This window comes from Miniopterus natalensis, chromosome 12 (assembly GCF_054644295.1).
Source record: "Miniopterus natalensis isolate mMinNat1 chromosome 12, mMinNat1.hap1, whole genome shotgun sequence".
In the NCBI taxonomy this organism is placed as follows: domain Eukaryota; kingdom Metazoa; phylum Chordata; class Mammalia; order Chiroptera; family Miniopteridae; genus Miniopterus; species Miniopterus natalensis.
This window is the reverse complement of record NC_142092.1, coordinates 34280825-34305276: the sequence shown is the minus strand read 5'-3', so window position 1 is coordinate 34305276 and position 24452 is coordinate 34280825. Positions and strand designations below refer to the sequence as shown.

At 43.3% G+C, this 24452-nt stretch overlaps 1 protein-coding gene across 4 annotated transcripts in view; it reads right to left on the bottom strand.

Moving 5' to 3' along the window:
• Positions 1–3373: 3373 nt before the first annotated feature.
• The window catches only part of TJP2 (tight junction protein 2), an 87384-nt gene continuing 66305 nt past the window's right edge, over positions 3374–24452 (bottom strand). For 3 of the 4 annotated variants that reach the window (XM_016214265.2, XM_016214267.2, XM_087822696.1), the window contains 12 exons: positions 21176–21284; positions 19720–19930; positions 18854–19041; positions 18330–18425; positions 17552–17631; positions 16947–17157; positions 10951–11051; positions 9544–9756; positions 8314–8424; positions 6842–7174; positions 5424–5509; positions 3374–4495 (listed from right to left, as the gene is read on the bottom strand). In XM_016214265.2, the coding sequence (XP_016069751.2) occupies positions 4330–4495; positions 5424–5509; positions 6842–7174; positions 8314–8424; positions 9544–9756; positions 10951–11051; positions 16947–17157; positions 17552–17631; positions 18330–18425; positions 18854–19041; positions 19720–19930; positions 21176–21284 (1905 nt within the window). In that variant the 3' untranslated portion in view covers positions 3374–4329. The remainder of the gene's footprint in view (positions 4496–5423; positions 5510–6841; positions 7175–8313; positions 8425–9543; positions 9757–10950; positions 11052–16946; positions 17158–17551; positions 17632–18329; positions 18426–18853; positions 19042–19719; positions 19931–21175; positions 21285–24452) is intronic. The other variant, XM_016214266.2, reaches the window with a different exon arrangement.

Here is a 24452-nt window from a genome sequence, read left to right as displayed (position 1 = left end):
CATTGGTTGCTTCTTATATACACCCTGACTGGAGATCAAACCCCCAACCTTGGCATATCAGGGTGATGCTCTAACCAACAGAGTCACCTGGCCAGGGACACAGCCTTTTATTTTAGTCTCATTTATTTCACTGAATATTATTTTTAAATGTCAAATAGTTTATTTTTATTGGGATTTCTCAACTACATTACTTGAATCTCTTATTTTTGTTTTCTCCCAATTTTTATGGCTTTTCTGATTAAAATTAAATTTGCTCTTTGTTTAAAACAAAGTATAAATGTGTAAAGTATATAAATGTATCATATAAAATCCACACCTGTGTAAATACGTGATATTCTCCCTTCAGTCTGTTTCCTTCCTTCCTTCATACTTTGACACTGGACAAGCAGTAGGGCTGCAGTGGTGGCCTATAAGGTAAAGGGGATGGGGTATTGCGATGGTTCATTTTATTGTCAACTTAGCTGGGGGAAGCCACAGGGAGCACATTACTTGGTCAAACTTTACTCTGGATGTTTCTATAAGGGTGTTCCAGGAATGAGAGTAACGCTTAAATCAGTGAATTCGGAGCAGCGCAGATTGTCCTCGCTCAGGTGGATGGGCCTCATCCAATCAGCGAAAGGCCTCAATATAGACCCGCCCCCCAACAGAGCAGGAGGGCATCCGACCCCCGGCGCCCTCGGGCTGCGAGTCTTCTCAGGGTCTCAGCCTGGAGGCCGACCTTGCAGGAAATTCCACAACGGGAAACCGGAACTTAATCCCACCCGGAAACGCAGGTGGACATGGTAAAGCACGTGCCGCCCAGTTTTCCCACCCAGGCCGTCGGGGAGCTGTTCACCGATCGGCTTCAGGCTTTCAGGGCCGCTCTGTGCGTGCGTGTGCCTGTGTGTGTGTACACACACACACACACACACATGCTGTTGGCTGTGTCTAGAGAACCCCAACTAACACACGTATGGAGGCTGCGCCCCCACCCTTCTCCCTATGGACAACCTCCAGCTCCTCCCAGGTCTCTCCCAGCCCACCCAGAGGCCCTACAGAGAAAAACCTCTCACCTTGGAGGACGCAGGGGATGCTCATCCCAGTCACCATCAGGCTGCAGTGTCACGGCTCCCCCGCCCTCGCCCTCGGGCCTTGCACCACTGGGGGCCCCAGCCTTCCAAAGGCCTGCCTCTACATTTCTTTGCTTGAAGGAGCGCTAGGAGGACATCTCCGCCACTGACGCAGGCACGCGCACGTACGCACGCACAGCCCGCACGCACACGCACGCACAGAGCGGCCCTGAAAGCCTGAAGCCGATTGGTGAACAGCTCCCCCGCGGCCTGGGTGGGAAAACTCGGAGGCACGTGCTTTATCATGTTCACCTGCGTTTCCGGGTGGGATTAAGTTCCGGTTTCCCGTTGTGGCATTTCCTTGTATTTCCCCAACGAAAGATTTAGGCTCAAAGCCTGGCCTTCGCATCTGCTACCCAAATTAAGCCCAGTCTCCCCAGCTCCCAAATGACTGCTGTTCAGTCACCAAACAAAATCAGGGTGGACAGAAACAGTAAACTGGGGGACGGACGCAAAGCTACGCGTCACTTCTCTAACTGGCCGACTGAGCCCGCCGCCTGCGAAGTAGGACTGCGGTGCGGCCTCCGGAAGTCTCCGGGCAGGGGCTGCCGGGGTGCCGCCCAAAGGGACCCGCCGAGCGCGCGAAACTTCAAACGCCCCAGGCTTCATCCCACAAATCCGTGTGAAGCTTGCATGACCTACCCTGTTTTACCCCCACCCCCCACCCCCCACCCCCACCGCCAATCTTTTTTTCCAGGACGATGGATACAAGTTTCCCTTGCTTCACGCATGTCATGTCGCTATGTGGGAGGCGCTGGCCCTGGATGCTCTAGAATTGATCTTGGGGTACGCCGGGCTGCAGAGGGGTGTTTCTACACTTGCAGCTTTGGGTGCTTTCGCAGGAACTTTTACTGAACGGCCCCCGGAATTGTGCTAGTGCCCCACGTGGAAGAACACCGCTAAACAGTGCCCACGTGGAAGAACACCGCTAAACGCGGACCTCCACGGTCATCCTTGCAAGTAAGTGGCGTGACCGCGTGATGCAGCCTGCGACCCCAGGGAATGAAAATGAGTGGGGAGAACATTCGGGAACGACTGTCCCTCTCAGGGACCATCTGAATCAGCCTGCATACCGCTCACATCCTGTGCCCACAGCGGCCCCTGGGAAGCAGGGGAACCCCGATGGCGTGGGGGGAACTCTACCCGCGCTCAGGGCTTTGTCTTAACTATTTTGATAGCTTCCCTTTCCTCGTTTGCCTAGCACCTCCCTCCCCCTTTTCTTTTTCTTAATTATATATTGTAGGCAGCCTTAAATCCTTCCCAGAACAAAGCAGAATGTGAAATTAGAAGGGGCGGGGCAGGCGCGGTGGTGCGCCGGGCGCACGGGGGTTTGCTCGGAGGCAGGTCCCGCCTGCCCGCCGCTGAGCGCGCCGCGAATGAGCGCTGGGGCCCGAGACAGCCCCGCGCTGCCCGAAAAGCCTCCCCTCCCCCATCCCTCATTCCTGGAATTGAAGCAAACTAAATCATGTATTTAGTGTATTTTGTTCTATCCACAAGAGGTGGCTTTTATTTATGAAATACGCAGATTTGAGGACTGCTCAGAAATTCAAGGCCCTGCACGAAGTGGCTTAGGAATTGCAGCACCCACATTGATAGAGACGCAACCAAGGGCGTATCTATGACTCAGTTCTGAGTAAGCTGAATTTCTAATTCAACCAAAACACAAGCTTAACACCTTTGGGTCAGTTCATATTATAAATGACTCTTAATGGAACCAAGACACTTTCCTAAATTCAGTGTACTTTTGATCCATACAAGCCTAAATTCCTAGGCTGTCTTGCTTAAATTCTAAACATACACTATTTTAGCCTTTAAAGAGTGACTGTGTAAGTATCAACTGATGCAACTTTTCTAGGAAGCAATTGGCAATAAACATGAAGAGCCAGAAATGTTCCTATGCTTTTGCTTAGTAATTCCACTTCTGAGAACCTACCTGCAGAAAAGGATTGGAATGCTGGTCACTGATGTACAAAAACGGATTATATACAAAGAGGTGTATTTTATGTAAAAGAGGTAAAAAACTGGAAACAATCCAAACAGCCAGCAATAGCAGAACTGTCTACTTATGAATAAGTCACACAATGTATTCTTTTAGTTAAATGATATCTGCATGAGTTTTAACTACCTAAGAAAAATGTTTATGATAGAATGTTAAATAGAAAAGGTAAGAAACAGCACGCAAACACAATTTACCCACAAATATAACACACAGGGACATCCACAAATATGTAATTGGAAAAAATGCACCAAAATTATCTGAGGGATGGCATTATGGGTGATTTTTATTTTGGTTTTTAGGTCTCCATTTTCCAGTGTTCAGCAATGGACATGCTCTCACTTTTATGATCAATAAGTTGCATTTAAAAATGGGAATTAGTGCAGAAATCCACCACAAAGCAAAATATTGATTGCAATGTCCTCCTTTTTTATTAAATTATAAAACTGTTGTCAATACACACACTTTTGGAAATAAAATGTGTTTTTCTTGAGTATGTGCTTTTGTGGCGCACAGACAAATTTCTATACCAATTTCTTAAGTCTTCAAGCTATTTACCACTGGTAGCCAAACTACCAAGAATAGCTATTATATATTGTCAGAATTTATGGAAAATATTGCAAACACAAATGCCTTAAAAAGATGACACAGTGTAGGGAAAAATCATAGCTCTTAAACTGGTATAAAAATTTAGTCACAATGTTTTAGTCCAGTATGGCTTTGCATAAAGCTTCAAAGGAAGAAAATTTAAGACACTTCTCATCAAAGGCACTTAGAGTTGTAATAAAATACTTCTTTGAATTTAGTTGGAGTCCGACAGTATTTTTATTCCTCTTTTTCACATTCTGTCTCACACTGAAAGAGTCCTTGAATACAGCTATTAATGAAAAATAGTTATCACTTCTTAATATACATACATGTTAAAAATACGCAAACAGAATTAATAGATTTTGGTCCACTGAAGCAGGCAACAGTATCAAACTGTAGTGTTTCTCTTAATTCTGAGCAAAAAGCCACAAACTCCCCAGACCCAGTCCCACAAATAGAACCTTCAGTTCTGCATTTGCATTGGTTGTCCCTTGGGCTCCCCACGGGGAAATGGGAGCTCAGGTCCCACCACATCTCCGCAGTGCATTTGAACTGGACAGAACCATCCCATGGCTCCGCAGGAGTGTTGCCCTGAGGCGGGGACATCCGGGTACAGAAGAGTCAATTCTCAGACATCTATAATTCCGTGTCCCGGTACCGGGCAGGCTGGCCATAGTAACCGCGCTTTGAGTGTTCTGACAGCTGCTGGCGGTACTCTTCCTCCTCGGCATCACTGCCGTAACTGCCTCTGGCATCCTGGTAGGGCCTGGAGGAACCTTTCTGTGGCTCAGGGGATCTGAAACTTAAACAGTGAGAGGGTCAAATGCACAGTGGGCAATCACCTAAGATAGACTGCTTACCTCAGGGCCATACTCTGTGCTGACAAGCTAGGGACACTCCTGGCCCCGCTGCAGGTGCCCAGAGTGATGGGAGTGGGGATGGGAGTAATAGGTCAGGGCTGATGCCCACCTGTACAGTGAGGGAGGAAGCCATCCAGGTGCCCCCTGGACTAAGAATTCCCCAGCTGGAGCAGGGGGTGCCCTCCCCACCCCTACATTCATTGGCTACAAGTGCCACTGTTCAATTGGTAAAGAAATGTGCCCCTAGTTTTCTATTGCTGTAAAACTAGACTCTAGCTTCCCGTCAGAATAGCCACAAGAAATACGATTTATTTTTTTCCTATTCTCGGAGGCAGGAAATGATCCAGTGGAAAACCTCAAGAGGAAGACACTGTGGTAATTCCTAGTGCTTATGTAGCATTTTTTTAAATGCAGGATCTTACCAGCACAGTCAATTGATTGTCACCTTCCCCTCAGACCACAGTTCAGCACAAGTGGCCTGACTTTGCTAAGTGATGCAAAGGAGTTAAGGAGCTTGGCTAAGAGCCAGAAAATAATAAGTACAAAATGGGTGTAGGACCCAGGAATTTTGCTCATATGCTATCCTAACACAATTTAACACATCTGTGCTCCAAAGTGTCAAGGGAGACTGATTTGAAATACCAATGATTATGCTTTGTCAGAGAGTTTTAGCACACACGCAAAATTACCATGAAATTCTGACTCTGTAATCTTTACAATTAAATTTGTATAAACAAGGTAAACTGCTGACCAGGGGGTAAAAAAGTCTTCTTAGTACTTTCAAATGTAGGTGAAGAAAACTCTTTCCTAGGAGTTCAAGTCCTAGGTAAGCCCCTCTTGTAGGCCTATACCTGCCCAAGCAGCCCTTACCTTGGGTACTGGGGCGAGCCAGGTTCTGGCTTGTGGGTTTTGATTGGAACTGCATAAATATCAGGATGCTTCTGAGCAATTTCAATCTGTGGTGATTAAGAAAATAAAAGAGTAAGAGGGAAAGAATGAACCATTAGACAGTCAGCTTGCTGGTTTCCTGCTGGTCCCATTTTCCCAATCCCATTTTAAGGAGAAGAAAAATAGAAGCAACTCTAGTTTCCAGGCTTTTGTGTGATGCTCAGTGGTACATGTCAAATAGGAAAAACGTTTTAGGCAATGAAATTCTGCCACGTGCTACAGCATGAATGAATCTTGAAGACATTATACTAAGTGAAATAAGCAGTCACAAAAGGTCACTTATATGATTCCACTTATATGAGGTTGCTAGTGTAGTCAAAATCACAGAGGAAAAAATAGAGTGGTTACCAGGGGGCAATGGAGATGCGTGCGAAATGGGGAATAACTGTTTAATAGTATAATAGGTACAGAGTTGCAGTAGGGAGGGTGAAACAGTTCTGGAGATGGATAGTGAGACAGTTGCACAAGAATGTGAATGAACACTTAATGCCAATGAATACTTAAAAATAGTTAAAATGGTGAATTTTATGTTATGTACATTTTATTTATTTTTAAAAGAATAGTTTATTGATTTGTAGAGAGAGGGGAACGGGGAGAGAGAGAGAGAGAGAGAAACGTCGATTGGCTGCCCCCTGCATACACCCCCACCAAGGATCAAGCCCACAACCCAGGCATTGCCCCAACCTCAAATCAAACCAGCAACCCTTTGGTACACGGGACGCCGCCCAACCAACCGAGTCACCCAGGCCAGGGCTATGTTATTTGTACATTTTATCACAATAAAAAAAAAGAAAAATGCTAAGAAGCCCTGCTGTTGCGGCAGACTTAAATGAAGAGAACTCCCATATCCACTGGGCAGAATATGCTCCACACAGTTGTACCTAAACTCTTCTTTGACTTTTGAAAGGTTATGTTTGCACATGGTACAAAAATACAAACAGTATCATCAAGTACAATCCATGGCCTAACAATTTTACAACCCGAGGTTTGTTAGCCAAATCTGGGAGCAAATGAAAACTCAGATATTGAACAAACATAAACACTTTAACAAAAAACAACTTCTGATTCTCTTATCCTACTTTCACACTCAAGAACCCAACCTAAAGTTCTGAAGTACAAAAAGCAGGTTCTTATTCACCTATACCTGTTCGGTTTTCTTGATTGGAAAAAAAGGGACGCACAAATAGCTGACAATTTGGAAATGACACACACAGAGGACGTGCCTTTAGTGCCATGCATGTGAACATCCCTTTCATGTCTGTGCAGTGGAAGAAGGACTGCGAATCATTTTATTGAAATGAAACTTATTTGAAGTAACCCAGTGGTTTAAAAACAATTACCCTGGCATTCTGTGCTTCTTGGAGCTCTTGCATTCTCTGTAATCTTGCCTTGTGATCCATCTTCTCAAATATTTTTACTTTGCCCAGGACAGACTTGGATGCATTCTCTTGCTCCTCACTGCCCTCTCCTGCCTCCTCACTCTCTGGGGGAGGGATGGGAGTGGAGGGCTTCAGTATAGGCTTGCAGAAGGCAGGTTTGGCAGCAATAGGAGGAGGATGACCCTTGGCAGATGCCCAGGGAATTTCGTTACTGGCAACAGCTGGAGGGGAGTTTGACTTGTATTCGTAGGATCTGGAGTAGTCAAAGGACTCTTCTCTGTTCTGGGTTCTGGCCTGCAGAGAGCAATGGCATATTTTTTACCTTAGGCTTTCATTTTATTTTTCACATCAATATTAGTGATTTAATACACTCCATTTCCTGATCAGTTTCCATCAGTGGTCAACATAGAATCAAATCTGGGAGGGCAAACAGCCACTGGTCGGGCATCCTGATCCCTTCCTCGTTTCCTACAGAGGAGCAGTAAGAACTCTGGAACCCAAGAGGACGCTGGGGAAGTGCTGGGAGCCCTGGAAGTGCTAGAGGTGGATCAGACCTAATTTCACTCTAGAGGAGATTCAAATTCTGGAGGAGATCTCAGAACCAGTCAGGCTTCAGGATCGAAGACCGGGCTCCTGAGTTCATACCACACCGAGGGTACCTGCCCTGGCTTGGGGGTAAGGCCCACATCCAGCCATGAATGAGACTGGTGAAGGGAGTGGGGAAGGCATATCACGTCAATGGCTACTTTCCCTTCATACTTCAGTCCTCGGCCTGCTTGTAATTTTCACTGACATATTTTACGAGGTCACTAATTACTTCTGATAGCTCACACAATCAATTATTACTTTCTTCTCATGTAAACTACTAAGTTAAATTTCATTGGGTTATAAGGGAAAACCTATAGTCATAGCTTTGATTCAGAGAAGAGATAAAGAATCATATGGCATATGCCCATGTGTTCTTATATTGATTTTGTTCTGGATAATGGTTTACTTAAAAATAAATTAAGCTGCCTTCATTGTAAGAGGCATTGTAAACACTGGTGGTGGTTGTTTTCTTTAGCAAATCATCAGTAAGGATTTTTCTGGTGCATCTAAATCAGATTGTGGGCAGAAAACTCTAATTGGACAGAAAAAGAAAAACAGTCTGAGTTTGGCAGGTCTGGGCATGCAGTATTGTCAAACTTTTCTCTTTCTCCGTCAGTTAATTTAAAAATATTGTTTTAAAATTGTACATTCTCCTAAAACTTCCTTTCCCTCCTTTCTATCTTTTCTCCCTTCCCTAATTTTGGGGTTCACTCAACAGACCAAAAGGCAGGTTCTAATAGAGAAATAGTGAGTCGAAAACACAGTTCAACACCATCTTGTGGGTGCTCTTCCCTGGCTACGCAGGGGACTCCAGGGCTGCTTCCTCTTCCTTCCCAGCCACATACCTTGGGCGGCTCTGGTTTGAATGCCGGGGGCGGACTATTGTCCCTAAGTTGATCTCTGCTAGTAGCCCTCCTCATCTGAGCTCGTGGCTCTGGGCTGGGCTTCCTTATGCTCTACAAGACACAAAGGTTCATTCACAACAAGAACATAGCAGCAGAGAGAAAAGAGCACTCGTCTGCTTTGCTGGAGTTCCAAGCACTTGCACGAGTTCAGAATCCGAGGTTCACAACTTGCACAAAAGTCCCTCCCTTGCATAAGTTGAGATACTGACCCAGTGCTTCTTTACTGAAAAGGCAGAAACCAGGCATCCCATTAGCAAATGCTTAAGATATGTTTTTTTAAACTAGATGCATCCACTGTAGTAGTCTCTCCTGTTAAAGTACAAAAGTCCAAAATCTCCTTTGTCCCTTAACATTTATAACATTTAAGCATTAGCTATCTATACCTATGGACAATAAGGAATTAATTTATTCTTTACAACTTATCTAGTGGTAGAGATATATATATTTTTTGTCATGATGGATTTTATCCACCCCTTCACCTTAATTTTGGGCACTTCTTCGTAAACAATAAAATCATTCACCGAAATGAGTGAAGTTGCTACAGGGAAGTCCATAGCAATCATTATCTAAATATATGGATAATCTCATCCATAAAGATCATCATCCCAATGTCCTCTGAGATGCAACTAATAGTTGCTCTGCTCCTAACTTAGTGCCTGTCGATGTGATTTCTAGGATCACTGAAGCCAGTGGATGCACAGTACACGTGATCGGACATGTACTTGATCAGTTCAAAAATTGCAATACAAGAGAAGGAAACTGATGGGGAAACACTCAGGAGCTTTGGCAAGATCAGAAAGGTTAAAGGGAGAATGGGGGAAAAGCAGGGACACCTAAGAGTACAGAGAGAGGCCTAATCAAAGGTTACAAGTATGTACAACAATATTGTATTTAAAAAATAATCTTCCACCTGCAATTTGGACAGCTGGCCCACAAAGCTGTTAATTTATCCACCACGCCAAGGGCACGCGGCTCCTGTCCTGCTTTCCCATGGACACTACCACAGTCATGCAGGCACTGGCTCGGAACGAGACTCCCTACGAGGCACCTGTTCGGCGCCCAGGAACGCCTTCCACGGCACCCTGCGTTAGCAGATGGCCGGGACGCAGCGGAACACCAGGACCTGCGGGTCCCGCCCGGGCCTCGCAGCCCGGGCCCGCCTCGCCTCACCTCCTCATGCTGCACCGGCTCCGAGGAGCGGGTGATGGACGACACCAGCGGCTCCTCGGCTGGCTCATCCAGCTCATTGTCAGTGTAGGCGCCTCCTTCGCCGTCGGTGTCTTCAAAGTCACTGACGATGCGGCTGTCGCAACTCAGATAGTCCGCGCCCATGGCGGTTAAGTAGGACATGCGGTCTTCAGCGTCATCATCCATCCCTTCCATCTAGAGGAATTTGTTTTGGAGGGTCAGTGGGGTGTGACATGGCCCCTGGGAGTGGGGACTCAAGAAAATTCCCAAGGGCACAGCCAAGTGACCGAAACCTTGATGTGTTCTAAAGAGGGAAGTCAACTTTATTTTCCCGAAATCACTCGGCTTTAAATGACGGTTCATTTTTGTGCAGGGACTCGAGTTAGGAACCTCCGCCCTATCTAGCTTTGCCACCGTCCACCTTATACAGAGCTACTGAGTCCCACTTCCTCAGACTGCTGGGCGGTGTCTTCCAGAACCGGGCTTCTCTTCAGCTTCTTCTGCTGGCACTTGGCTCCTAGCGGTAACTGCACACTGCCTTGTGCTGCAACCTCTTCACGCAGCCACAAGATCCTCAAATCCTTGAGGGCAGAAGCTCTGTCCTGCTCAATGTGTGGTCACCACCATAGAGCCTTAGCAAGCTGTAAGCACTCAGGAGATGCTAGACACCTGGGCTAAACACACAGTTCCTGAAGAGCAAGACGGGGGCTCAACAATCTCATTGGTAACTGACCCATTTCTACAATGAAACTGTCCCTCCGAGCTACCTCAGGTCAGCTGGACTACAGAAGACTATCACAAGGGCTCCTAGAACCCCGGGAAATTCTATACTCGCTCTGCATCATCCCTGCCTAGGACAGCTGTGCATGAGCTACGTCCACAGACGAGAAGCTAGCCAATTTTAGAAGCCTCCGCAAGTTTCCTAATGCTCTTATCACCTACTCAAGTGCCTAGGGCCCGTGCTCTGCCAATCTTTAAGCAAATGATTCCACCTCCATTTGCTTTTCTTCTTTCTATTAATTTTTAACCATGCTCTCTACGCCCCTCAACGTCATCTCTCACCTCCACTCTGAGTTTCCCCTGTCCTTAGTAAGCTGGGAGCTCAGCTGGAGATCTTGTAAGCTCTGATTAGTGTGCTTGGAATATAATACTAGTTACTACGTTAAAAGTCAAGGGAAGTGAATGTAGGGTTGCATGTATCACATTCTGCTTTTTTTTCCAAGCCCCTTCACTTTATTAATTTTTTAGAGAATTTATAAAGTTGAAAGCTTGATTAGCATATGTTGGTACCCCTTCAAATGGGCACGGCTTGACTACATTCACTACCCTCTTGAGAAAAGAATCGAAACACAGACTCTCACCTCTCAGCAGAGTATCTACGCCACATACCTTTCCTTCCGAGACCCAAACTGCTTCTCCTTGCTGATGCTGAATTGTGTCCTTCAAGCTGCCGAACCAGCTATCATTGGCTGCATTCAGGTTGATTGTAGCTATAGAAATGTATGCAAAAAGGTTTGCATCAATTTCCAAAGCAATGTTTACGTAAAGACTTATCTGACATAATTCATACTCATTTTTGTCATATCTGAATTAAAAGTTTGGCAAATGCAAGAGCAAGTTTGCACACATTTGAATACTAAATCCCTTTAGTTGAGTTTACATTACAGATGGATGTTATAAACCTAAAAATGGATGAATTTCATTTCAGATTGGCTATCTTTCAGAAAAGCTATCTTTAAAAATATGTTTTTAAAGAGTATCTTTTCTGGAGCAAAGAAAACACACCTAAAACAGGTATAGAAGTACCATATTTTAAAGACCATTACATAGACATGTATATTATAAATAAAAAAACTATACACTAGTGTGCTGTTGGATATCTCCAACAAAATACTGAAGGTAATATTTAAATGTATATCACTTTGACAGGCTTAAACATTTCAGAATATACATACAGACTAACCAAGCTCTACAGGTATACGTTCAAGTAATAAACATTTTCTATTCAGAACAAAATTTATCTTACATAATAGCACTTGCTATGGATTGACCAAGCACTTTAGAATACCTTACGTGGATTAGCTCAATACATGCTCACAAAACCTTGTGAGGTAGGTATGCCATCATCCCCATGTCACAGGAGAGAAACTGAGGCACAATAGTGAAAGCAGCCCAAGGCCTCACACCAAATAAGTGAAGAAGCCTAAATGCAAACTCAGAAGTTGGCTTTTAGAGACTATGACCTGAGCTACTGCATGACACAGCCCACCTAAAACATGAATTTAGGGCACCAAGATAAAATGCCAGCCAAGTAGAGCATGTGCAAATCATTCTTGAGCGATATGTATGTATGGGCCTAATGGGGATAAACCAGACAAGCAAATTGGTCCCAAAAAATAAGTTAAATTGGACCTAGCATGATCACACTACAGGTAAATTAAGATTTTTTTTTAAAATATATTTTTATTGATTTCAGAGAGAGGAAGGGAGAGAGAGAGAAACATCAATGATGATAGAGTCATTGATCAGCTGCCTCCTGCACACTCCCTACTGGGGATCGAGCCCGCAACCGGGGCATGTGCCCTGACCGGGATTCCAACCACAATCTCCTGGATCCTAGGTTGATGCTCAACCGCTGAGCCACGCCAGCTGGGCAAATTAAGATTTTTTTTAAAGCTACAATGGTATAGCCTTTTCTTAGAGGGTACGGCATTCTATTCTATGAAACACCCAAAAGAAAACTGGTGCTTGTTGGTAAAAGTTGTTTGACTCCCTCTGTCCTGAAGTCTGCATACTTCTCTATAGATAGCCAAAAAAGAACCATTAAGCAAATTCTGTAAGGAACTATGCTTCACTCTTTCTTCCTGGTAACATATACCATTCTTTCATTTAAGAAGTTCTAACACTGACCTTGGAAAATCCTGAGTGAGCTTATAATTTCCCTGGTTATTAATTATTTATATCATTAGGATAAACTGATACATTGGACAACTAAAAAAAATTAACCTTGATTCCTTGGACTTTTGCATCCTTACTTTGGTACTTTGCCAACATTACTGTGCTCTTGGGTAAGATGTGATGCCATAAGTACTTAGATATAGAAGTGAGATTGTACACCCCAGAGACCAAATGCGTGGTCTGCACTCAATGTATACAGAACACTATGCAGCCTTCTGAGCTTTAAGTTGGAGTTGTATGAAACCAGATACAGTCTCTTTTTATCCTGAGGAAAACCTAGTTAAAAGGGCCATTTATGAAACAAAGAAAATATGTTCATGTCCTGAAAAAATGAAAAAGGTCATAATACCTCTTACTGAATTCACATTGAGTCAAGGATGTGAAAAAGAAGAAAAAAGACTTCACTGTAGCTAAGTTCCACATAAAGGGGACATCTAAAGTTGGTAACATCCATCTCATGCACTTGACCTCTTTTTAATGGGTGGGCGCACAACTATGATGCCACCTTTCCTTTATCTGGAATTGATACCTTTGGTTTACTGTTTGTTGGCTTTTGCTCGTTAGGTTTTTCAGAGTTTTTGACTTTGAGCAGTATTAGTTAATTCTTGTTGCTCCCCACCTCTGGACCAGAGCTGTGTTCTCTTGGATAGGCTTAGTACATTTCTCAAACTCAGGAAAGTGTACTGAAAGGATCAGCACCCAGCCTGTGTTGGCTGGGAGTCCTGGGATTCTGAGAGCACTCCCTCCCCAGCCAAGGAGGTTGGGAAGTGCTAAGACAAAGAGCAAAAAGTGACATGTAAGGCTGGAGGGGTAGGGAGAAATTGGGAATGACTGCTAATTGGTATGGGGTTCTTTTGGGGGTGATGAAAATGCCCTAAAATTGATTGTGGTGGTGGCTGTAACCCATTTTATATTCATTTATAAAATGAATTTTTCATTTTAAATGGATTAATTGTAGGGTATGTAAATTAAATCTCAACTAAGCTATTCATGTGGCAGGGATTCCCTCTAAATGGGCAACCGTCAACCGAGGTGCCCATCCAAACAGCACAGCATCTTCCATCTGCTTCCTGTGGTCACCAGTCCCTACAACCCCCTGGGAAACCAAAAATTACCTACTACAATTTGGGTTCTTTCAGTTGGTACAAGATCCACTTCCCCCCCAGGCCTTTTCAATGACTACATAATGACACAGAATTATTTTTTTTAAATATGTAATGCTGAAAAACAGTAAAATAAGCATAAAGTAACATTACTAATAATGATAAGTAGCATTTACTCAGTATTTCCAAAGTCGCAGGGCTGAACTGTACAAATTTCATATTAATGAAACCTGTGAAAGCTGATAAAAGTGCCAAAATATCCTGTGATACTTTAAAAATCCCACAATTTCACATGAAGGGTGGCCCTGCTTGGGTCTCTAAGTCCACAATTCCATTTCAGTGGTCTACAAACCATGAACTGAGTGCTTCAGGAATTCCAAGAAAACATGCAATACATGTTTTAAAAAATAATTTTTTGATGTGTACATGCAAATGTACCCTATGATAATTTTTTTTTAATGGGAAGCCTAACATTTTAACTTACGTTGACAAGTTAAGTCGCTTTTCGGCAAATCTCAGAATAAAGCTTCCCTTGTCATCTCCACTTAGCTGAGGAGTACCTTGAGTTTGTAAGGACAGCGACTTTAATACTGTCATAATAACACTCATCTGCGGGACAGGGTTCTCTTGTTACTGTACAACATGGAAAAGGAAAGATATTGAGCCTGGCAACACTACGGGCAACATAACCCTTGATTTTGAAGGATGGGTTCATCAAAGCAGCTCTACTGTTCCTACTTATTAATTCATAAAAATGCCATAAATTTAAAATTTAAAAAGCCTCTGATTCTGGCCACAACACACACAATCTAGTCACAACCTGGTAGGGCTAAGTGAGACAAGGGAAACAGCACTTAGTGTGACTCCCACACAACTCTAAAGAGGCAAATCGGAAGTCTGGAACAACACGGTAAAAGGCCATGTGGTGGAAATTGGGGCTCACTGGGAACAGTTGTTCAGCACTCTGCTCCATCTATCCTTAAAGACGCATAATTCCACAGAAGTTGGAAACATATGGTGAGAATGAGTCACTTCAAAGTTCTAGATGAAACCAGATAGTCAGTGTCTACCTTTCCATTCCAGTCTCCTGGCTTTAGTTATCCTAAAATTTCAACTTCTTGATTAGCTTAGGCGAGAAATGGTTTGGTATGCCAGAGGCAGTTCTAATTAAGTCACAAACAGTTAAGACTTGCCCATTGGCTAGGCCCAATGCTGGCCTTAGGCACACGGAGCTGAATGTGCAGTCCCTGACCTCAAGGATCTCATACTTTATCAGTGCAGCTGAATCAGGAGTTGTTAAACCCTCTATAGATGGGTTCCTCCAGGCCCTCCGTCAGACCCATCCGGCTGCTGTGGCCTGTGCTCCAAAGAGCAAATGATGCTGACTCAAAGGGAGATGAAGGGAGTGCCCAAGTCACCTGCTCCTTTGCCCTGCCCTCCCCTTCATCCAGCCTCCTCGAGCCTGGTTCTTCCTCCCCAGCCCATTACTTCCCTTCCTGGTATCTCATATCCTCACATGAACCCCCAATTCAACTCTCTGAGGGAAGCCCAGGGCCATTCAATGGACTTGAGTTTGAGTGAAGGGAGGGAGTGGAGGGCGGGATGGAGGCATAAGCTGAGCATGTCGCAATCACGTGGACCTCAGGTAAATGGATGAATTACCTGTTAAATGGTTGAACTGCACTGTAACCCCTTTCGATATTAGAAAAATAATTCTGTGCTGCCTTAGATAGAATATTGGACATACATTCAGAAACGCCATAGTTTCAGTTTGGGCTCAACCATAGACTACATGTGTGACCCTGCAGAGTCGCCGGGCCTTTCTTATGGCCCAAAAAGACGACGCAAGGAAAGACTGAACCACTGTTAGCTATCACTATAATAAAAATAGTAATAATTATTATTATTAGTCTGTTATTACTAGTAGTACCCGCAATAGTAAAAATGACAAGAGGAAAGATTACGTGTGAATCTATCAAAAGCACAAGTTCTCCCGACTCTACACTCACAAACCCAGTTTACGGTGGACCACTCCCCCCTTCGCATGTGGCCAAATGACCTCTCAGCTACAGCATTTTGTCCCAGTGGTAAGTAGTGCAGCTCAATCGAACAAGAAAAGCCAGTGACAATAAAAGACGAGTCGAATGTGGCCATACATTCATTCACACCCTCCTCCCTCCCCAGGGTCAGATATGCTAAATATGACAGGCTGACGATGAACGGTGACAAAAGAGCTATCATTATCCTAAGGTTATTACATCCAGACAGTCTCATGTGGCTCCCACAACTTTCATTACCAAAACTTTATGTAACCCTTTTAAACCCCTAATTATACCATGTTCACAGAACTGGCCATTTATCCAGGTAGTGCATAGAATCAGTTCCTAACAAGTCACATTCTTAAATCCTTTTGCTTTCATGAGTAACAGCAGCAGTGATCTTTATTTCAGGAACTTTAAAAATAATATTCTCTTATGGAAAATTTAAACATATACAAAAGTAGAGAGAAGAGTTTAATGAACTGTCGTGTACACATCACCCAGAACCAGCTTCAACAGCTATCAGCTCTTGGCCTGTCTTGTCTTGTCTTGTCTTTACCCAACCCGCTCTCCCCACTGAAGATTATCCCAGACATCATGTTACGTCATCTATAAATATACAAGGGTGAGCAAAAGTAGCTTTACAGTCCTCACGACTGTACGTGAAACACAGTTTACTTTTGTATTATTATAATCATATCCTGCCTTTTTCCATATGAATAACTGTAAACCTACTTTTGCCCACCTCTATGTATTAGGTTGTCCATAACTTTTTTTTTAGTGAACATTCCTAAAAGACAAGAACTCTTTTAAAAACATAATCACAATATCATTATCATCCTCAAAACAGGAATAATAAATCCTTAATATCATCCAATATCAAAAGTGTTCAAGTTTCCATTGTGGGACATTTTTTAATAATGAAACTAAGTTCCCTTCATTGTCGGTCAGTGCACACAGGACACAATCTATACAGAGATGTGGGTGCTAGGTGGTACACGAGGCTCCATCACCAGCCTTGCAGCCCCATGCAGAAATCTGAATCTCATCAAAATGACCAACCATTGCATGTCACGGACCTTTAAGACCATTTCCAAACTGTCTAAATTAAATATACAAACGCCGTGAGTCTAATACAGACATTTTATAGGATCAGCTACTTTTCAAGAAGTCAAAAGTAATATTTCCGATTACCATTCTCTATTACTATTCAGATCATTTTCTTATTTCTTTCATTCTCCAATTCTCACTTTGGAGCAGGGACTACATTTTAAATTCCACTTACCTGTAAAAAGATGTGCGCAAGTTTTTTTAAGCTTATTGGCTTGATCGTACAACTTTCGAGAACTTTTGTTGGACGTTGGACTCAGCCTCTGTCTCATGGTTTTGACACCCTGTCTAGAGTCTGGGTTGAAAAAAATCACAATCGGGAACCACTGAGTATAATTCAGCAGGTCCACGGCTTTAGGAGTCACATCCAACAGTGCATGCTTATCCTGTTAGAAATGGGGAAAGGTATGCAAATGGTTTGTAAAGGCATATGGCATCAAGAATTTGTCTTAATAAGTAAAGGTGGTATCAGACAAAACTTGTCACTTCAAATAAAAAAGTAAAGACGACCTTTCTCTTCACATTATGTGCACTCAGTATTACTAATCTATTAGAATTCCTGAGAAAGTTGAATTAACAGGTTATTTGGTACAATGCTGAAAACTCTGGAAAAAACAATACATCATAACCACAGAATATCAAGTAGTTTCCACACAAAGAAACATCTTGCATTTATACTCATTTTTTACCGTTAACATTTGATGATTATTAAAATACAGACTCTTATTCTCAAAGACTGCAGCAAACCGTGACTCAGTTCTTTCTGATGGATTTTCTCACCTGTTCAATAATTTGCCTCACGGTATTTAACCGCACCACCCCGCTGGATTTCTCGGATCCTGCATCTTTTGGTTCCGTTTCTGCAAAAGCAAAAACAAGGGGCTAAATAATTTTTTAGAAACCAGTGACTACCAAATATTCCCACCCAGCATCAGTAATGATGGGACATCTGACATAAGGTGCCACCTAATGAGAGGGAATAGGAAGGACCCACACAAGCTGTTTAGCTGAAATCTAACCATGAGAAGCAGGCAGCCCCACAGGTGAGACAAGTGGTTTGGACTCTTTGCAATATCATTGTCACCAAGCAATTTAGAAAAAAGGAGACTAGAAAGACATAAAAATCAAATGTGTTTCAGGGTCCTTGGTTTCATTCCAAATTTTAAAAAATAAGCCATGAAAGACAAGGTGGGAAAATTGGGACAACTGAGAAAAACCTGAAAAAACATACCACATACTAAATAGTATTATTGAATCTGTGTTAAATTTCTTAGCTGTGATAAAAAATAATGTGGCTGTGTAGGAGGAGAGAATGTCTTTATTCTTCAGATATTCACAAGGGTAACAAGTATTATGTCTGCAACTTAAACTTTCAAATGGTTCAGCAGAGATTCTAAAAAGTGTGTAAGTGATGCAGATGGTGGAGGGGAGTGTATATGGCAAAATGTTAACTTGTCACGGTGACTCCAGGTGATGTATATGTGATTATTTTTTCTGTATATTAGAAAATTTTCAAATTAAAATTTTGTAAGGTAAAAAAAATCACGGATAGACTTACTAGCAGTTTGGAACAGGTGAGGTAACTCAACTGCCAACTTTTCCATTGCTATATCTGCTATGGGGCCAAATAAGACCACAGGTCTCTTGAAACCAGCTGAAATGAGACAGAAAAGGCCATGAAAACAATACACTTCCTTAGCTGTTAAAATAAAAAGCAAAAGTATTTTATAGGCTACTGATAACATGTCTCAATGAAAGAAACAGTATGTTCTCCCACCCCCAATTCAGCCCAGCTCTTTTCTCAAGAATATTCCTTCATTCCCCTACTAGTAAAGATAAACTTTATGATAGGTAATACATAAAAACCTGAATGGCAATATTAAAAAATAACCAAGGTTGTGGAAATATGCCACCATTTACGAGTTTGCACAGCTTGCCTCTTTTAAGTCTTTTCTCGTGTTTGGATACAAGTCCAACTCTCTAACCTGGCTTTGGCCTCAGCAAAACAGATAAGTTTGTACTTGACAGCTACAGTCTGAAAATGCAGACAGACCATCTCCCCGCACCGCCCGGCCCCCTCACCTTCTCGCAGCAGAACCCTCTCGTAGGCCGGGAACTTGGTGCTGACCGACACGGCAGCGGTGAGGTCCTCCCGGCTCTTCCTCAAGTTCTTCTTCAAGCCGGACCTCTGGCCGCGCATCCTCCAGAAGTCCGCCCTGTCCCCGGCGTTGTCCCTCTGCGCATTCTGGACGCTGGCCATCTGTTCAGCTCTGCGGGAAGAGACGACAGGAGTAGATCTCTCGAGCTGAGAAAGGCGTGTGAACACGCATGTCATCAACCGAGTCTGCTCGGTATTTCTGATGAACCGCAGCTTGATGAGGAAGAGGTCACAGGGTGGGAAAAGCGGGGACTCTCCCTTCCCGATGGGGGCAGGTAAAGGCCCGGTCCCCATAAAATCCACTAGGAGCAGCTCAGTAACAGACACACTGAATGTGGTTCATTCTGAAAGGCTGGTGTACAGGAACCAGACTTGAAACCCTGCCAAAATACAAGTGTCTTTCCTATTCTCCCCACCGTGAGCAAACCAGCAAGTGTCCGCTGAGGTTGAGGATGACGGACACGCACTGGACAAGGGCGACACATCTCCCAGAGGCGTGCTGGCACGCCACAGCCACTCGGCATCTGCTCGCGGCCGCGCGAGGCAGCGGGCACTCCTTAGGACATCGTTCAAAGACAGCCAAGTGCAACAACCAGCTGTGTGATGCTAAACACTCACACAGCCAGCCAGCGGCTATTTCACAGTTGCAGGCCACTCCTTGTATACGAGTAGACGGTGGGGGACAAATAATGATGCCATGTATGGCTTTCTTTTTGAGGGGGGTGGGGCTGTGGTTTATTTTGCGGGTAATGGGAAAGAGGGCCGTGTGGGAGCGTGTGATGTGGGATACCTGCTTTTGTTGGGGATTAAGCCTTTCTCCAGCTCGTTTCCGATCCTCACGGCCAGCCAGTGGCCCAGCTTGCCGTCATACAGGGTGTCCACCACTCGGAAGACCTCCCCCCTGGTGAAGGCCAGGCTCTGCGGAGTTTCCTTCTCACATTCAAAGTGGCTTCTTATAAAAAACGAATCCCCTCTGCCACAAGCCAGTATCTCTCTGTACACTGAAAGACAAAAGCATTGCTGGACGCTGCATTCTGCTTAGCTACGGGTCTTTTCTTAAAGAGTTACCGCCTTCTCCTCCCTTCTGATCAGCCCCTTAATTTCCGTCCCCTTAGCAAGCTCAGCGTACAGGCACTATGGGAGCCATGGCTCAAGCAGGAAAAGGAAAGGAAACGAGCTTCATGAGCTGCTGTGATGGTCAACTTTTTGTGTCAACTTGACTGGCCCACAGGATGCCCAGATATTGGGTCAAACATTAGTTTGGGTGTTCTGAGATAAGATTAATGGTTAAACTGGTACTCTAAGTAAAGCAGATTACACTCCCTGATGTGGGTGGGCCTCAGCCAATCAGTTGAAGGCTTGAATAGAACAAAAAGAGGAACCTTCCTCTGGCTTAGAGGTAACTAAGTCTTCCCACCTTCGAGTGGGACACCAGTTTTTTCCTGCCTTTACACTCAAATAGAAACATCAGCTCTTTCTAGATCTCAAATCCGCTAGACTCTGGACTCCAACTACACCATCAGCTCTCTTGTTTCTCAGGCTTTTGGACTTGGACTAAAACTAAATTATCAGTTCTCTTGAGTCTCCGGCTTGCCATTCACTCTACTGATCTTGGGATTTGCCAACCTCCATAATTGTTAGGCCAATTCCTTATAATCAATCAATCAATATCTCTCTGTCTCTCTCTCTACACACACACATACACACACACACCCCATTGGCTCTGTTTCTCTGGAGAACCCTGACTAACTGTTGTCAATCAACCCTCTGAGGCAGACAGGAAAGATACTATCAACTCCCATTTTATAGGTGAAAACAATGAGACCTAATAAGGTGAAGCAACTTGTCAGACTGGTTAAGAGTTAATGTGGGAGTGGACCAGTAGGTGAGGCTCTTTGCATCCATCATATGAAAAACTCAATAATAATTTAAGGATGAATCACTGTCCAGAAAAGCAGTTATATTCCAAATAGACACAGCCAGTGAAATTATTTCATTGGGTGCAAAGAAAACACTTCTCTAGTAAGTTAAATGGTACTCAAATTGTCTGCAGAGATTAGGTGTTAGATTCAAATCTTTTAAAAATTTATCTTTATTGTTGAAAGTATTACAGATGTCCCCTTTTTGTCCCCCTTTGACCCCTTCCACCCTATTCAATTTTTTAATACTCAAATTTACCTATTCTGGTCCCAAGATACCTCTCTCATCCTCATCCCACCATTAAACTAATGAACAAAGTTGCTCACCATCAGCTCGGCTCTGAGCTAAAATGGTCACCATTTCGCCTTTGGGGATTTCTAACAGGTAGAGAACAGCATCTTCCCGAACCAGCCCTCTGAAATCCTGTGTGTTCACCTGATAGGAAGGACAAACAGGAAAGACAAAAACAAAAAACAAGACATTGTTTATAAAAAGGTGCCACCCGAGCTTTTCATCTAGGCCTTTTCATCAGGGCCTGCCCAGAGCAAAACTAAGATGTAAAGAAGTCCTTAGTTCCCTGCTCAAGCCCTCCCAGCATCCAGCTATTGGCCAGGACTGTGTGGGCATCACCACACCTTCCTGCCTCCCCACACCACCAACCACCCCTTAGGAATATGCATTCCATCAAAAACCTGTCACTAGATCAGATTAGAACTTTTTGTGGTTGTGGTTGGTCTTCTTTGAGTCTCCCATTGAGGAGGCCAAGGAGGTAATGTACAATCATGAAACAGGTAACTATAATCCAATAGAGAGTGGTGGGGTCTGTGGCAAACAAACATCCTGGCCCAGCTGAAGACATTAACACTGTTTTTAAGTTAGTTCAAATAAAAGCCTAAAAACAAAGGTTCTGATCAATTCTACTTTTCTCCTATACCTTCTATTACATAAAGGTGTTTAATGTGAGTTTAAGAAGTTGAAAAGCACTGGCCTTATATGGCAGGCCAAGAGCCTAATATACAGGCTTATATACTTAAGCTTCTGAAACACACTTATTTTTGGTAAGGAGACGACAACATTTATTCCCCATTGATTCAGGAGGGAAAACTGTAAATAGCTTTTGGAAGTCAGAAAGCAAGTAAAATTGAAATGTGTGTGTGGGGGGAAGACATTTTGACATCTTTGTTTTGTACCCTTCAAACCATTTTAAAAGAGAAAATTATAAATAAGTAAAATGCAAAAATTATTTTAAAGTCCCTAATATTTAAAAATGTATTACAGAAGTAAAAAGATATGAATTCCTATAAAATATTTTCTTCAATCATTGAGGACTGTAAAATCCTTTAATTAAATAGTGCTTTATTACTAAAAATAGTTTATTAATTAACGTTTGAATTTACAATTCAGTGAAAATAGGCACTAGACTAAAACTTACTTGGTGTTTTTAAAATAAAGTGATCTGCTAAAGCAATCACATTAACTTTTCCTTTGAAACAACATTTAGCACTTCAGATAACTGTCATTCCCATCGCTCCATCCCCCAATTAGGGGTTATCGCACTTTAGTACATGATCGTTTCTTATGCCATTTGTAGATCTACAAATGTGTGCCTATATACGGCCAAACGTATGTTTTTATATGCGTGTATATGCTTATATATGTTTATTTAAATAAGAAAGGGCCATGGGGCTGGGGAAAAACCTTAAAGGTCCCTCTATCCATCTCTATGGCCATGTGAGACTGACCTTCCATCAAGCTAAAAACTTTTAATAGTCAAAATTTAAGCACAAAAGGTAGCTACTTTTAAAATCCATGGGGTTAATAAGCAAACTTAGGAGTCTTTTTCTCTTTTCCATACTCTTAAATGTTTCTGAAAGAGAAATGACTACCAAACCAAACAAATAATAAGCAGAGAGATAGGCCACGCACAAAAGCATGTGTTTCTGTTATTTACAAGGCACAGACTTGGCCACAGCACAGCCCACTCGTGTTTTCATTCCACATGTCAGACTGTCACCCTGACAAAAGGAAGAGCTGCACTTAAAACCTGTGATACAAAAAAGTGATTGGTATATATACATAGTTCACCACACAGATTCAATGTGGCCATGAAAAGGAGTTCTGAAACAAATTAAAGTTAAAAAACGAACAAACAAAAACAGGGCAGCACGCTGATACTTTGAAGGTTAGGTTGTACAGTCCTCTCCAATAAATACCCTCTTTTATTATCTAGTTAGTAGTCTGCAGAGTCTCCCGAGCCTGTTGTGAGCCTGCAGAGGATCCTGTATCAGCTACAGTGTGTGACTGAGCAGCGGTGGGGCTGCCGAGGCAGGCGAGCTCAATCTTTCTCACCCCTTGACAGGGCTGAGGACTCCTTTTGTAGTCAACAGAAAATTTATTCACAATCAGAAAAGAAGAAGCCAGTTCCCACAAGTTCTTCCTTTTCCACAAGTGAAAACAGGAAACAAGACACTTTCTTAAGTATAAACACTGCATACATACCATGGCTTTTACCCATGGAAGTGACTCTCCCCATCTTTATCAACTTACAGAGAGGTCAACTTGTCAAGTCCCTCTGTGAATTCCCTATTTTATTTCATGGGAATTCAGAAAATGCCCCCTCCCCCCACTCCCTCGTACACAAATATTTTATCCTTGATCCGTCATGAGCAAAAGCTTCCAAATTCCTACCTGGCTTCCTATGGCTCCAACACTAGTTAGGAACACACTTTCTCTTCTTTGGCATCAGCCCAAGAGTAAATTGGTATGAGCTGGCACTGGATGGGATTCTTATCAGTAGCACTTGGTAAGTGATGTTTCCTAGGATCGTGTGGCACCACAAGGTTCACTCAGGTACACTTAGTCTTCTAGGATCCTAACCGGAGCCAAAGAGGGTCTAGAATATCACTGGAAAGCTTCAGCCAGGCTCATGATCAAGGTTTGCCCTTCATGTGCTCCAGAAATGAAATCTGAACTACTGCAATGGGGCCAAGGGCCAAGAAGAAAGCGGGCCGCCCATTCTGTGCTCTGCTGCCTGCTTCCTCAGGAATTCTGCTTTTATTCCCCTCTCCTCTGAGCCCAGATACTCTTATCAAACCCCTAGTAGCTCCTATATAAGAAATGCAAGTTTACAGAAGTAGAAATTCCAGTGAAGCCAGGTCTCGAGCATTCTGTATTTGTATAGTCAAGAGGTCCTCAACATTCCTGAAGTTTATTCTGAAGTCATTGGGAAATACATTACACCTATTGCAAAAAATGTCAAAGCTGAGTTGGCTATCATTTTTAAAACCAATAGATTATACAAACACATGTACAGTAACTTTATATTTGATTAACCGAGAAATCCCCCTCCTGGACAACTTTAGATATAAATAACATATTCAGTGGCATCGACTTATTATTTTCCAAAGGGTAAGAGAAGAGACAATTTTGACCTTCATCCTCTGTGGCAGGAACTCTGCTACGTGCCTGTGTTATCTACTCTCATCTTCCCAGGGTCCCTGCAAGGCAGGTCCTCTTATCCCCACTGAACAGATACAGAAACTTGAGTCTCAGAGGTTAAGCCAGGGTCACAGAACTAATGACAGGCTGGGCTGCGATTCAAAT